We start from the raw sequence: 16,123 nt of genomic DNA, 5'->3' as shown, positions 1-16,123 counted from the left end.
AGGTACCCACAGTAGAATTATTTATTCTTTACTATTATTTGAATAATTAATACTAATTATACGATAATAATGTAGTTTTGAAAAATAGCAGTGACAGAAGAAAACTTTCTAGGCTTACATTTACTGTAAATGGAATTGCGACGTTTTTCGGGGACAATCTTTTCACCAAGAATAATTTTGGAGTCGCTAAACTAAACAATATTGCCACTTTTGTACTGCTACACTCATTGACCTTTCAAATATTTTATTTATTTACCGCCTCGGAAAGAGATAAAACTTATCTCATTTTTTAATCCATTACCAAAGGATTATTCTCACAGGGATTTATATTTGGTGAAATGGCAGGAATTATGGAATTTATACGTAATACTCGGGACCCTTACGTCTGAAATGCATGCGCTGTAGACATTTCGTATAAATGTATGAATATCCGAACGCGCCATGGAGGAAGTAATTTTTAGATTTCTATGAGATCGTTATCAATGATTCAATGCAATGATAAAAGGAAATTTGGTAATTTTTGCATTCAACACGTGACACCAAGCGGCGAGTCGCTTATTTTTAGAGGCTATTTAAAAGAGCTAAGAACTTAAAAAAAAGCAATTTCCTTCGGCGGTTCAAGGCCAAAATGGTTTACTTGTATTATTTCATATCCTTTGTCCACTGAAGGAACCAACACAGGGTGGCCACTAATTATATGGTACCTGATTACACGTTTTCAATATAAATAAGTCGTTTTTCAATGATTTATGCTAGCATTTTCACTAACTGATATCCCCGTTGTATTCCAATTTCCACCGCTAAATTTACTTGCGTAAATATTTCAGTATTTTCCAATGAGGTATAGACATTGATGGGTAGATAATGAATCAATAAAACGTTTCAAAAATGTAACGGCTCACCTGAATAAAAAATATACCCCATGCGAAAGAGATTATTACGCTTGCAGTTTTGGTTTCCCACACAAGAGTTTTATACTTTTAGGCATCTACAAGTAGATGAATGTTAATTGTGTCACGAAACCTTTCAGCCTTTTTGTTGCTAGCATTCAGGAAATACAAATCCGTAAACAAGTGATAGCACAGGAGTATATTAGTAGGCATATAGTGCCAGTGAAGAAAACCCATCCATTCTTCATATTTATCTACCGTTTGATATTTATCCACCGTGGCATTCTCACTCACAGAAAGGTGAACCTAAAATTCACTGTTCAGTTGTAGCGCACCGACAGCTGGGTAGTTGTTTCGTAGGGCAGCACTCGTCAAGTGCTAAAAGGCTCCTAAAACGTACGCAGCTGAGAGAGACAATTCTTTACCTTCTTGCAGAAAACATAACTCATTAAAAGCCACTAATTTAAAAAAATCGCAACATTTGTCAGTCATATAAAATTAAAATACGTCATTTTTCCTTCCCTTGTCCATTATCTATTATCCGTTAAAATAACATTAATTCTCCATATTTACAGGTTTTTCCAGGATTTTTAAAGGTTTTCCCCTATCTTTTTTTTCTAGTTTTCAAGGATACAAATATGTATGGTTGGCTACACTGAAATAGTATGCTCAGTAATCATTAATGATATATTAAAAGACAATACAATGGCATCTCACTCCTTTGGTTTCTTATTATCCGCGCCAACCAACCACCTAACCAAAGTTCCAGTAGTATTCACCCACAAGCCTTCTAACGACGAAATGGAATAACACTGATAGCCGTAATACCAGATCTGTGCAAGGAAGAGCTAACTAAATGGGCCATATATAAAGTCGCCGTAGGAGTCAGCTGGCTCCTCTCTATACCTTTTTCCCGCACTCACAGTCGGACTTAAGACCCCTCAGGGAAAGTTACGATATGACGACCGCAGCCCTCCTGCATGCCAAGGGAAACAAAACCTTTCCAACATGTAGACGAGAAAAGTGATCGTCATAAGTCTTTCAGGACAGGCAAAGGAATGACGGTAGAAAACCAACTGCCAATCTGCCATACAGGTCGAAAATCTGTTTTAAGATCTCCAATAATAAAATTATATCATACAAGGTCTGTCCCAAAAGTAGTAGGACTGGGTCGATTTAATCTATTTATTGCCAGAATCGATACATTCACTCAAAAGTCTTAAAAGTAGCTCCCTTTGCGTCCACGCCACTTCCAGGGAGTTTTTCACACCTCGTAGGCCTTCTGGAAGGCAGCGCCCGGAATGCTGCTAAGCTCCCTCGTCACGGCTTGTTGTAACGCTTTCACTGAGGCGTGGTGACGTCCTTTCAGCACGGCTTTGAGGCGGGGGAAGATGTTTTCGGGCACAAATCGACGCACATCACTTTAGGAATGACAAGTTTATCAGAAACCATGCGAACACTTAATCTGAGATCCCTGCCTAAAAAAGCCAAGATTTGTTGGACAGCGTGACGAAAATCTTGCCAGATTCTCATCCCTTTTGAGGTCGAAGGGCGTTCTGAACGTTCGGCGTCTTCAACATCTTCTCTACTCTCCCGAAACAACTTTTGCCACTCAAAAACACCCGATCACAGTAGCATGGCGTTATCACCATAAGCTGCATTGAGCATGGCATGAGTCTCTCTTCGGGTTTTGCCCAGTTTCACGTAAAGTTTGATGGTGTAGCGCTGGTCCAATAACCGGTTCATGATGGAGCGTTACGAGGTCAAGTTATAGACGCTTCGCAAACGAACGATCCGCATTTCGCAAAGGCTGGGAGCCAACTGCCACCGGCCTCCAGGATTTCCTGAGACTCCCCTCCCTCGAATCCAGCAAGAGAAATCGCCGCCCGTCCGTCCGTCTATTCAGGATAAAATAAGTCATAGCATTCTTGGGACTGAACTTGTACCTACTTCATGCTAAAGAAAATACTGCCCCAGTGATAAAAAGAGGTGATTTATCATGAAATGTTGATAATAATTTAACCTGTGGTATATGCCCCCCAGATAATAGAATATAATGTCAATCGTATACAATGTCAAAAATAGAAGACCTGGACGGGCATCAAGCGGAGAAGAGCTCACGATTAGAAGGCGCTAACCACGAAGAAAGGCAACCTCTACGCTCACAGAGGATATGCTTAGAAACAAGGAAATAATATGCGAAATCATTCGGATGATGTGAGGTATTCTATCGACCAAAGACAGGAACCAGGGGCAAAGTGGATATAATAACAGAAGCCTTCGAAGCCTGGACCAGAGGGCGGATACTAAAATCTAAATGAACACATAACGTGAGAAATAAAGTAATTCACCAAAGAGTAGAGGCGCGAAAGGCAGCATGAAGCACATTAACGAAGAGAGGAACCAGACGAGGGAATGGAGGCACCACGAGACAACGTGTGTGATAGGTACTTATAAGAGGGGAGAATTGAAGGCAAAGTACCACGAGGAATCCAGAGGGGCAGATATGCAAGTAGATGAGGAGGAATGTTGGGCAGTAATCCTAATAGGGAAAAAGTGAGTCGGCAATAGAAAAGAAGGTGTGGAGGGCTGAAGTCCGCCCATCTTCGCATTATATAACGGTGATGATGATAAATATAAAAAATAAAAAACATCGAATACAATACGTTTGATGTTTATGAGTTTGAATACATGTTGAGAACAAACGTAGGTTGTTAGAAATTTTTTCAATACATAAAAAAAGAATGCAATATCTTAAAAATACAAACTATAGTTTAAGGTGCCTAATTATAACAATAGGCATGGAGACAAACGGCTGAAATATTATGGTAGAGAATTCGTTTCGGAAAAGTTCACCACTTAGCAATGTGAGTTCCTTCTAGAGACTTGTCTCCATTTTTTTCTATTGGTGGCCTTACTCCCAGGACGATCCACGTAATGGCAAGCTCACCACAACGCCCTAATCTTATGTCAGCGCTAAGAAGTAACAAGTCTCGGATTTATCTATTATATTTACCTCGTAAACGATGCATATCACAGAGACACTAAAAACTTCCTAACTGAACGAGTCTTAGCCGATCCCATAGGTCAGGTGAGCAACAGGCAACACCAAGAAAGCGCATTCAGGCATCCGTCTGGTGACAATACTTGGTGCAGTACCAAAAGGACAATAGTAAAATAAAAATTAATTGGGTGATACAATGCCACAAGTGACTCGTAATAAAGGCCTACTGGGCGACAGGATATCAAAATGAAAGGAAAAATTATAAGCAGTGTTCTGGTACCGTATCATTCAACCAAATACCTCTTCAGTCCGGTATTTACCATACGAGTGGTCCGGTATTTAAATACGGGACCACCGGACCACATTCCGGTAAATACCGGAATATATTCTTTTTTTCTGGTCTGTCAAAGCTGCCCTCCAAGTCAACTTAAATTACATGATCGCTTCCATAGTTTCCCTTCCTTTCTCGCGATGTAAATTGTGATATAAGCAGAAGTCACGGACTGAAATACTACCATCCCATCCCCTAGGAAGATGTTTCCCGTTCATCTGAATCGATCTTTCGCGATATTACTTACATTAAAAGAATTCGCTGATAGATATTTTATCAAAATATATTATTGTGGCTCGAATTTGTGATTTCCGTGTTAACGCTATTACAATATTGAAGATTCAAAATTAACTTAGTAACTAGTAGTTCATATTAGTAAAATCTATTATAATAACACATACAGGGTTTCTAAATGGCCAGTGAGAAGAACCCTAGACAATTCTCCACGAATGAAGCCATGATCAAGTTGTGATCATCATAATCCAAGATAATACATTGAGATTGGCGTAAAACTGCATTTCTAACAAAATGCCGCCCCTGATTCCTGAACATCGGAGTGTGGTTTCGATGCGACATAACATCTGCCCCAGGGGTCACCTTGACAACCCAACTGCTTCCAATACTACTTCCGCCCCTTGGCAAACCCTCGCTTCGAAAAAATGAAATAGTCTATCGAGCAGAGGAGTGAAAGGCAGCATGAAGCACGAAAAGGAAGAGAAGAACCAGAATAGGGATTGGACGCACCATGAGACTTAATGGTTGAGATAGGTACACATAAGAAAGGAGAAATAAAGACAACGTGCCACTAGGAATCCAGAGGGGTAGATATGAAGGTAGAGGAGGAGAGAAGTTGGGCAGCAACATACGTTGATTTGGGTGTTTGAGATAAATATTAAATATTTATCTCAATTATTCATTATTATTAATTTTATTTCTTGGATAATAGATCGATAAGATTAATTCCGAGCTCCTTGTGGAGCTGAGAATCCCGTTGGCCTCGCCCGCCTAGTGCAATAGTTAATAATAGGATTGCTGTGATGAGCTCGGACCTCGGCTAGGTGTGTCTGTAGCAAGTACGAAGAAGGCATAGAAGGTGCACAGGACGTAGGAGATTAAAGCTGAAGTGTAAATTATTTGTATTTTATTCTAATAAATACCACAGTACTGCGCAGGATGAGAACTTGAGCAGATCTGGTAAATATCAATTTACTTAAAATGGAGATCGAAATGAAAGGTGAGCATGGACATTTCACCGTTTACGCCAGGGGATGCTATTAATTTGGTGGAGGGAATCGGGCTCCAGAAATAAAGGAATCACTTAAAAACGAGAATCCGTTCGCGCCTGGAAACCGCACGAAATTCTCGGAAAGATGCAGTTGTTGCACACCTATCCGGGGCTCAGCGGTCGCTGAAAAAGAAAGCAGCGGAAAATGAACGAAGCCTCAGCTGGAGGCGTCTTTTGATTGACACTTTTTCGTAAATAGAACGTAGGCCAAAAAATCTTTTTTTACCTAATATTTACATGTGAATCCAGAAGTTGTTCCCTGATTCAGGATTCGACGTCCATTGTAAATTTTCCATTTTGCTTCGTACTTTGCTTTCGTACTATCAGCATATCTTTCGGACTGTAAGCGACACATTTGCAGGATTGAAAAATTAGTTACAAATACTTCTGACTCTTACGGTAGGTTTTAAAGCTGAAATAGATTATCAGTGAACGAAAATCCAAAAAATATTACACAAAACCGAAGATTCGAAAGCAAGTATTACATTTTGAAATAACTTGAGGTTCAAAACGCAGGATAGCTCGATTTATTGATGCGATTATACTGCTGCCGAATTGTAATTCAGATCAATGAAGGGTTGGATACTTACTATCGCCAAGCAAACATCAAGGGCAATTAAACCCATAAAATTAATGTAGCAGGTACAGCAGCGAGTAAGTAATTTTACACTAACTTGAAAGGATAAATTATTCAAATTTGAATATTAAAAATGGCAGCGGTAAATTCTTTCAGGACGATAAATCAGCAGCCCTCATTCACTTTCCCTTCTCACCCGTTCGTCTGAAATTAGGCGGGGTCCCTCCATCATTTTCCTACCTACCCAGTTGTCATTTCCAGCGGCCAGAGGCGAAATGCTTCACCGCCAAAATGAACTTCCACTTCAAAATCACCGATTATATCCCGTAACAGAGCAGCCTCCAAATATGGCAGGTATAATTTAACCCGGTAGCAAGTAAAGTCTTTGTTCATTTTGGAAGAAGGAAATTCTTCTTCCACATTCAGTTCAGATCAGGGGTGAACAACCCGCCATCTACCAACCCTTTTTTATGCAACCCGTCGCAGGCGTCATCCTCAGATACCTGAAGATGACGCCTATGCGTTGAAACTAGTTGTACCAGATAAAACGTATTCTTCTTTCATTCATTATAATTTTTTTCGTGAACTGGAATAATACAAAAAGCATATTTTAAAAATTAGAAATATCAGTCGCTTAGCTACTTTTTGCACCTACTAATGGAATAAAATAACAAATAAAATGTATACAATAATTTCTATATATACTACACTTTCCTCAAACATGGGAGAGTAGAAGAGACCGGAGGTTCTCAAAGTTGGGGTGGTCAACTTTCCACTCCAAAGATCGGGGTTCGACTTCCAGAGTTGGCAGGATTTTCAAATGGTATTCCAATCCCTACTTGGGGTACCATGTGAAGAGTACTTCAAGCGCAGTACACCTACTGTTATATGGGATGTCAAATTAAATTGATTCCAATTAATTTTTTATTAATTTTAATTAAATTTTGGGCCCCTTGGAGCTTCTCTTTAAGGGTAGGTTAACTAACGCCGACGCCGGGTTTCCCTCCATCCTCCCTCGATTCTCTGGGTATCCAACCCCTACCAAAAAACCCACCTATCAGTTTTCGTCCCTACCACTACTACAGTGGAGGAAAGCTGAAATAAATAAAAAGGCTTATGGAATTATAATTTTGGAAAACATTCCAAAAACAGGAAATTGATAAATATTATATATACTCATTCATGCACTTTCAATGTAATTTAGGGTGTATAATGGTTTCTGATTCATATAATGAAATTTATCGGAAGTTAGACCCAAGTAAGTTCTCAGCACTATTTATTAAATCCATTGTTTTTATCTTCCGGAGTGTATAGCCAGGTGCTGTAATGAGACAGAAGACAGATATGATCTTCCTTCCTATTATTCTCAAAGATCCTGTTTCTTACCATAGCTGTAGTTATTGCTCTTCCCAAATTTCACTTTTCACAACCCCACAACAATCTCAAAACCCCTCACTCCCCCAATATTTAACCATGGGCTTCTCTTTCACCTTCTATCATGCCATACAAATTAATCCAATTCCAAGTAACAAGAACTGAAGGGTAACATCATTTTCAATTTAGCCGATCATGGTTGCATGTATTTTACATGCTTGAACAGCAATCCAAAACTACTAGCTGAAAAAACACAGCACCAGAAAATTGGAGAAACCAACAATTGATTTATGTAACCCTCAAATTATTCGAAACGTTAATAGTTAAAAAATATTTTTTTAAATACTAATTGAATTTATTTCATTGTTTAATCAAAATTGTACATTGAACGAGGTGGAACTTGGTCCAAACACAATGTTATTACTATCCACAACTCCAGGAAAACATGTATTCGGTGTTATGTGCAACGGCATCCAGTTGCATGAATAAACTTGGTGTCCTAGCACCTCCTGCCACAAGTCCATGTACCAATTCGCATTGATGGATGAATCAACCGAAGTAATGAGATATTCTTACAAACAAAATAAAAGGATCCCGGCATTGAGTGAGTAGCTTCTGTTACAAACCTCCTCACTCTGATTCCATGTTATATTACTAAAATGTTCCATTTCAAGGCCTGTGAGATTAATAACAGCCAGTCTACCATTAAGATTTAAATTATTGGTGGTCCTACAAAACTAGTTTACATAGTATACCGAAAGAGAATGCAGTAACCTTAAAAGAAATTAAGGATCCAACCTTGCGAGCATATCAAATATGAATGCCTGACTATTAGATGGGCTAGATTTCTTATCACATTACACATTTATTTATACTAAGTGAATGTTGAATAAGGCAAGAGAATTTTTTTAAAACCTATATAATTTTCTACAGTCAATTTTCGTTTACCCATGAAGACAATTTATGAATAACTCCACCCATTCTATTACTTGCCATTGACCACCCAGTCATTGTTCATTTACCCTCCATTTCAAAAGGATACCCAGCATTATGTTCTGCTTCATTTATACCCTGAACTTATGAAAATTTTCATTATATGCCAGTAGATGTCCCTAACCATAAAACACCATATGCCACTAACTGCCCCACGAGCAGTTTGTGGCATATGGTGTAAATATCATACGTAAAAATGCACTGCAGTTTGGCATGGTAATCCTGTGGGTATAGTGCTGAACTTTCAGACCATAAGGGTTTGATTCTGAAAATTGCATCCAGGCAACCTCAGCTTTACTAAAGCAGTTTTTTTTTATGCCAGACTTTCCAGCAAACCACAGGTGGAACATGGAAAGGAAGTGTCACCACTACCCTAATGGATGAATTTCACTAGCGACTGGGTTTGGTATTAGGTCACATCTACCCTAAACTCTCAAACCAACCTTTGGGTTGATTTCTGAGGGTATAATTATTTCTTTTAAATAAAAAATAGTTCTACTAGATATCACCTCACACTGCCAATCTTTAAGGCAAGATCCTCCAAATAAAAACTATAGGAGACTTTCATGCAAATCATACAATGTCACCAAAACAACACAAAAAAATGGAAAAAGTGCAAACACTATATTTGAAAAGTGCAAGTTACAATTTTGACACAAAATATATAAATTGATGCCATTCAATGTCAGCCACAATATAGGCATGCCACAATAGAGGTATGCCACAATAGAGGCATGTGGCATAATATGATGACAATGAAACAAGCATAAAATAATGAAAACACCTTCTTAAATAACTGATATATTTACGAACGAGTAACTGATGAAAATATTTGAGGACTGACATACAAAGAGCCGGATATTTATGTAAGGGACCCTAGGCACACTATCAGCTCGGAACCCCTTGGGAGAAGGACAAGGAATGAGGTAGGAAAATGAAAAGCGAGATTTTCAGGGAGGAGTACCTCTGTTACTGGCAAAAAAATCCTAAAAATATAAATGCATTGCATACATAACTGTAAATATTGACATCCAACCTCATTTGGCTAATATTGCAGTCTTTCACATAACTTAATCATTAGAAAAAATCTTTTCCCTGAACTGATACCAAAAATTTCAGTTCGTGTAGGCGTTATATGAATAGAGTACCAACAACAACCCTAGGGAATAACTTCTCTTTGAGCCACAATAAGGATATAAGTGAAGGAACTTGCACTGCACTAAACCTGATTAGATTTAAAACACAAGAAATAAACAATAAATTAATGATCTGAGGATACTTTTCTTTGATATTCTTCATTCCTGGACAAATTTGAATGTTCACTCACTAATATCTAGAACTTGGACAGTATTTTTCAGTAGAGCCACTTTGATTTAAAATAAGTGACTGACAGCCAATAGATAATTGCTCAACAATGTGGCTCATCACAATTTGAAAGGGATCAAATAAGCCTGATGTATGTTAGCCAACTTGTGCCATAAGTGGTGTCAATTAGCATGAATAAGTTAACAAGGAAACACTGAACGACATGTAAACAGACAGACAGACATGTTTCGAGGAAATGCCTATATCTTAAACTGACTACTTATACAGAGGTTTTCTAAAATACCCAACACTGAACTTAACTACAAAGCACAGCGTTGAGATGCTATTACCAATTAAACAAAATGTCCCACGCGATAAACTAATACTAAAAAAAACATATTTATGATAGAACTTGCCAAGTCAAAAAATGAAAAGTTACGTACAATGTATCAATGCAGGGACACACTAAATGTCTGTAGAGCGAAAAAAATTGGTCGGTGGGCCTAACGAATATGAAGTCTTGAAGATTGTTAAATGCTTCAAATATGCTTAAAATTGCATTAGGTAAAATACGAGTAAGAGTGACAATGAGATAATTGCAAGCCTGAGCTGAACATTGGTGAGCAAATTTTGTGAAATAATTATCGTAATGCAGGCAGAAAAACGAAAATTGTTGATCAGATGAAGCAACGACACTTAATAAAAACAATAATAGCTTGCCCGTCAAATTACAATGATATTGGTTGAAGGAGTATGATATGCATCAAAGAAAGTAAACTGACTTAAAAGGCAACATACGGAATCCACGACATATAGCAAAGTTATTTAGTCACCCTAGCCCAGATAGATTTAATATATTTCCAGTATGTCATGTAAAAATTCAAAGGGAAACACAACTGACCTTAAGTATGTACGCTAGCTCGCGGTAAACTTCAAGAAACTCTAGCACTTCTCCAATGGGTACATTTGGTAAACATTTGAAATCACCCGACAATGTTGCCACATTGCTATTTATTTTCAATTTTATTCTGCTATATAATGGATTATTCGCTGATAAAATATCTTCTGATAGTTTATAAATCAACTTTATATATCATATAATCAATATAATTATTATAAATATACTTGAAAATTCCAATTGAGTAACTTTAGTGAGAACGATACGACCGATCGACATTCGCGACTTCGTAAAGGTCGTAAAACTCTCCCTCAATTCTCTCTTATTCAGCGTACGAAGCGTGTGGTCGTGGTGAACGGTGCGTGTGCTCTTCATTTGCCGTTAATCTATTTAATTGAACTACTAATATTTTTGAAATGACGTTAATTTGAAGAGAATAATTGTTTCATACTAAATCGAATTATAAAATATTTAAATATTCATATATAATAATGTGATTATGCTTTAAATGCGCGCAGCCGTGGGCATAGTGAATTCTTCCTCAGATTGAACATTTATTCATATCACTAATTTCAATGATTTTTTGTAGCATTTATAATGGGTGTACCTGCTGGAGATCCCGAAAAAGGAAAGAAGGTAAGCAATTACAATTATTTACAGCGGTTTTGCATTTACAGTGATTTCTTCAACGCTGTGTCATATAACAATGCGCAAGGGGAGAATTTTTTAAATCTAAGATTTGGGAAATTATGCCCACTTATCACCTGCTGACGAGTGAATATGGATTCGCTAGTGAATATTGGGCTTCCCTAGAGTGATACATTTGAAAATTCCCTTGGTCAAGGTATCACTCTCTCGATACCAAATTGGTTTTGAATGGTATTAATGTATCTCAATTTAAAATTTTTAGGTTTTTGTGCAACGGTGCGCTCAGTGTCACACCGTTGAGAAAGGCGGAAAGCACAAAACTGGGCCAAATTTGAACGGGCTGTTCGGCCGGAAAACGGGCCAAGCGCCGGGCTTCGTGTACACCGACGCCAACAAAAGCAAGGGTACGCTCATCGGCAGTTTCTCTCGATTATATTAAGTAAATTTTAGCCTATACATAGGCTTTAAGTTTGGTAAACAATATTGCTTAATTTTAAAGAACTCCTTCGACACGTTTTTGCATTTGCTTTGGTTCATTAGAATAGATTACTTTTGCATTTCATTAATTGGAGTATTATTAAAAATGGAAAGAGAAGAGCGTCATTTCCTGCCTAGTTTTTATAGGTTTAGTGTCTACTTAATGTGCAGTATTGATCCTTATGGTTAATTTTTCCAGGAATCACGTGGAATAAGGATACTCTCTTTGAGTACCTAGAAAATCCAAAGAAATATATTCCCGGAACAAAGATGATTTTCGCGGGAATTAAAAAACCACAAGAAAGAGGTGATTTGATAGCCTATCTTGAACAAGCTACAAAATAATAGCAATGAACTTAGACAAAAATTTGTTGGATGAAGTCAGCACTCTTGTAGTGGAGTTAGTTCTCTTTAGACACTCGCTACGGATCGTGAAGATATTGACTTGCGGTCCATCAGTGTAATTTATTTTTATGTTTAGCATACAATTAATTGATGAAACTTGTAAATTTGTACAGTGACTTCTTGTTGATCATGATCATTCGTTATAATCAAATTCTATTTAATTTGTTTGGTCTCTTTTGGAAATTATCAATTAAATCATGTCAATATGGTTACCATTCTGAAATCATGTGTTTTTACCCATGACCATGTTAAATAAATAAATCTTAAATTTTAATTGCCTGCCGTTTTTGTATACGTGAATTTTTAACATTACCCGCTTTTGGCTTTGTTGACGAATGACATGTTGAGAGGATCCGGATGTGTGATTGCAAGGGTTTTTTTCTTGGACATTGTTAGAGTTCATAGTGTAGCCCATGGTTTAATCACATTTGCTCAGTAATTCTTGCTTTAAAACCTCAACGAATTTTTTCTCTTGAATTCAGTTGGCTGGTCATCGGAACCAACTGCATTGCCAATAGAACGGACGGAGTCCTATTCCTCAACTACGATTAATCCCGTCTCCTCCTTAGTTTTTATTTCTCGTAGTTTATTATCTTCCAGGGGCAACAGTCATCGAGGCTGTAAGTCCTTTGCGCATTCTTTGCCGGAAAGTTGCCGTTAGTGTGTGATGAGTGAATCAAATAATAATAATCTTCGGCTGCGGCTGTCCAAATTGCGCGCCAGGGATAGCGATAGATTCGGACAACAGTGGCGGTCTGAAACGGTTTCCACGGTTAGCAAGCTGACATATAGGCGCTTATGTGCGCACAAGACAGCAGCAAATTTAATTATAATTTAAATGGGTATTCAATCAGGAGTCCTTCGGAACCTCTTTTCCTGAGTGATAGGGAGAAGGTTGTAATAAATGTATATGTATTCATATTTAAATTGCAAATAACAAATTTCAAGACAAAAACAGTTATATCAGGTGGAATTCACAAAATCAGTACACATAAGTTAAAAAATCTCATTGAAGTTGCAATAAAAATGCTCATTAATGGTGTTGAGTGGGTTGGATAACAGTCAGGGGGAATTACATTTTTGAATCTAGTGATTAAAGTTCTTGCTTTTTCCGGTGATTTGTAAATGAACTAATGCCAAAATTTTCAAACAGCCTGCGTTCTTTTTGTTCAATTTGCATTGCCCATTGAGTTAACCGTTATCCCTAGTTTGTATGAGAGTGGATGATTGATCTTTGAGGGAATATATTTTATATTTACTCGCTCCTTGACTTTCATAAACTTAGGAAATGTATATAAAATATACTCCGAAGAAATGTAATTGAACTAGCAAGTGGTTCACAATGAGGAGTCCGTTTTTATGTTTCCCTGCATTTTTGTTTCCATGGCATGGTTTCCATGTTGCATGGTTTTAGCAATTTTGGTTTCCCTGAAAGGTGTACACGTTGATATTGCTTCCTATTTACTTAAGAAATGTAAGTCCAGTTTCAATTTAGAATCTAGTTGGATGCCTGGTTCTGGTCCTGCTGTAGCTCCCTGAGCCTGCAAATTAAGTTTTGCTGGTGCTCAATTAGAGCAGGTTAATCTCAAACCATGCGTTTTCTTGCCCTGGGATGTAGTGTGAAGAATTAATTGCTGTATTATAATATTTAGTTTTCTAAACAAAAGTTGCATCATCTGCATAAAGGTGTAGCAGTGGTTAAGATGTAACACTTTGTAGGTGTGTGTCATTAATCATGACTAAAAATTGTACAGGGTCATGCACTGTACTCAGTATTGCACATTCAGGATGGTTGACGCCGCCCCCGCCCCCCAATGATGATACTATGTCTGACGCATAGGGCTTTATGAACAGCAGTTTGAACCCCGTAATATTTCAGCTTTTTTTAATAGGATCAAGAGAGGTACACAATCAAAATCTCTTGTCAGATCACATAGAGTAAAGTTTTCTGTACATTGAATTCTATGGCATGAGTCGTAGACTTCCCCCATTGATATGCAAACTGGGATATAAAGTTGTTCTTCAGTAACAGCTTCAAAAACTATATCCAAGAATGGAATTATTGAAATGGGACAGTAACAGTATGGATTACCTTTTTCATAAGCAGGGACTTGGGTAGAATATTTAAGTTCATAAGTGAAGATAGCACGTTGAAAATGGGTGTTAATGACTGTTGCCATTGGCTTAAATAGAAAAGGACTCAATTTTATTAAGAGAGAGAAAATCCATGCAATTTTCTTTCTTAGTTAAGAGAATTTTTATAATTTCTACTTTTGTATTCCATTTCCAGTTTAATATTGTATGATACTTGGTCCTCTCTCTCGTAAGCATGTTATTTGCTCCTTCGATTGATATTTAACATTAGAAATAATATTTTCCACCAAATTAACAAACTATTCATTTAATTCATCTAGTGATATGGTAGCAATAGTGAAGCTTTCAGAATGGTTCATTTCACCCCTGAAAACTTGCCTAACTGCATGATTTGTATTATTATAATTGGCAATGAGTTTTTCTCTGTTAGCTTTAGTCCTAATGACAAGGATATTACTTCTGCATTCTTTTTTTATCTGTTTACATAATGTTTTCACATTTTCCTTGGGAGTTTTTAAAAGTATTTAGGGAGACTTAATACCCATTTTCTAAGGCATACCTTCTCCTTTTTTGTAGTTTCCTTGTTTTATTCATCAGTTTTTTAGGAAGCAATTCTCATATGTTTTTACAAGAAATTCAAAGAAGATAGAAAAATTAGGTTACCCATCTACACCTCAAAACATCTGTCCACATCTGACAGGAGAGCTTTGAAAGTTTTCAATGCTTTTCAAAGTCATCGGCCTCACAGTGGGTGCATCATTAGTATTTCCCATTTCTATTATTGACCCTGTATAAAAGGAGAATTTGATGGTGGAATAATACCATGAATGTAGAGATGATAAACTATTCTTGATCATCAAGTAGCGACTAAAATTAGGTTGCTAATAAGATCATAATAATAGAAGCAGACAAAAATATTGGGCATGAGGAGTATTAAACACTATTCCCTGCATCCAAAACTATGTAGAAAGGGTTCACCTCACTGAAAGTTAAACTGGATTTCTGATTAATGTATTTAATCTAATTAAACCATTATCAATTACTTCCTACTTGCATAAAAATAATTCTTTGCCTCCATAAAACTTATTTCGTCAAATATATAAGAAGTAAATAAACTGGTATACAAATTATTGAATTTGGTAAGATAATAGAATTAGGCTTCACTTACTTATGACTTATAGTTTAACTTAAATACAATAGATTTCTTTGAATCCCTTCCCCTTATTAATAATGTAATGATTTTCCATAGTGACATTATCACCAACTCTTTAGGGAACATTGCATTAATTTAGGAATACACCAGTATTGAATTAAGTTGGTCATCCACCAAATAGTATCAAGTCAAAGCAAATATTATTGAAGAATGCACTTCAGAAGTGATGCTGCAGCACTAAATTCATAACTTTCAAGTGTATTGCAATTTATTTTACCTAACAAAAGTCAAATTTGAGAAGTAATGCTGATGTCCCATAATCATAAATGGGTTTATTTTCCTTCCTGCCCTCCATTAGGCTACTTCCAGAAATGCTCGAGTATCTGTTTTGCACAACTTGGGCCTGCAGTTACCACTGTTCTGACAGTGGAAGAAAGACCATTCCAGCATTAATTTACTGGAGCAATTGGTGGAACTATTGTTGAAATTGTTGCTCGTAAACTGACTAGCCTTTCTTAAATCATTAAGGTAATCGTTCATTTTATAAGCAGTTTATTTCAGGAATTGGCAGATTCTGAAGAACAAATGAGTTATTCTTGGTGCATATGCACTTAATTTGAACAATGTTGCATTGTTCCAGGATGTTTGCACCAAGAAGTTACTCTTCAAAAGCACGTTGGCAGACAATG

The 16,123-nt window shown here is 37.1% G+C and overlaps 1 protein-coding gene across 1 annotated transcript; it reads left to right on the top strand.

Annotated features, from left to right (window-relative positions):
* Nucleotides 1-10,936: 10,936 nt before the first annotated feature.
* LOC139685863 (cytochrome c) lies at nt 10,937-12,461 on the top strand. The gene is made up of 4 exons (XM_071582979.1): nt 10,937-11,015; nt 11,247-11,293; nt 11,568-11,709; nt 11,982-12,461. Exons 2-4 carry the CDS (start codon nt 11,255-11,257, stop codon nt 12,125-12,127), a joined length of 327 nt encoding a protein of 108 aa, XP_071439080.1. The 5' UTR covers nt 10,937-11,015; nt 11,247-11,254; the 3' UTR covers nt 12,128-12,461.
* Nucleotides 12,462-16,123: the final 3,662 nt, after the last annotated feature.

Source organism: Hetaerina americana, unplaced genomic scaffold (genome assembly GCF_022747635.1).
Source record: "Hetaerina americana unplaced genomic scaffold, ioHetAmer1.1.p SCAF_12, whole genome shotgun sequence".
In the NCBI taxonomy this organism is placed as follows: Eukaryota; Metazoa; Arthropoda; class Insecta; order Odonata; family Calopterygidae; genus Hetaerina; species Hetaerina americana.
The sequence above is the reverse complement of the archived record's forward strand: the minus strand, read 5'-3'. Positions and strand labels throughout refer to the sequence as shown.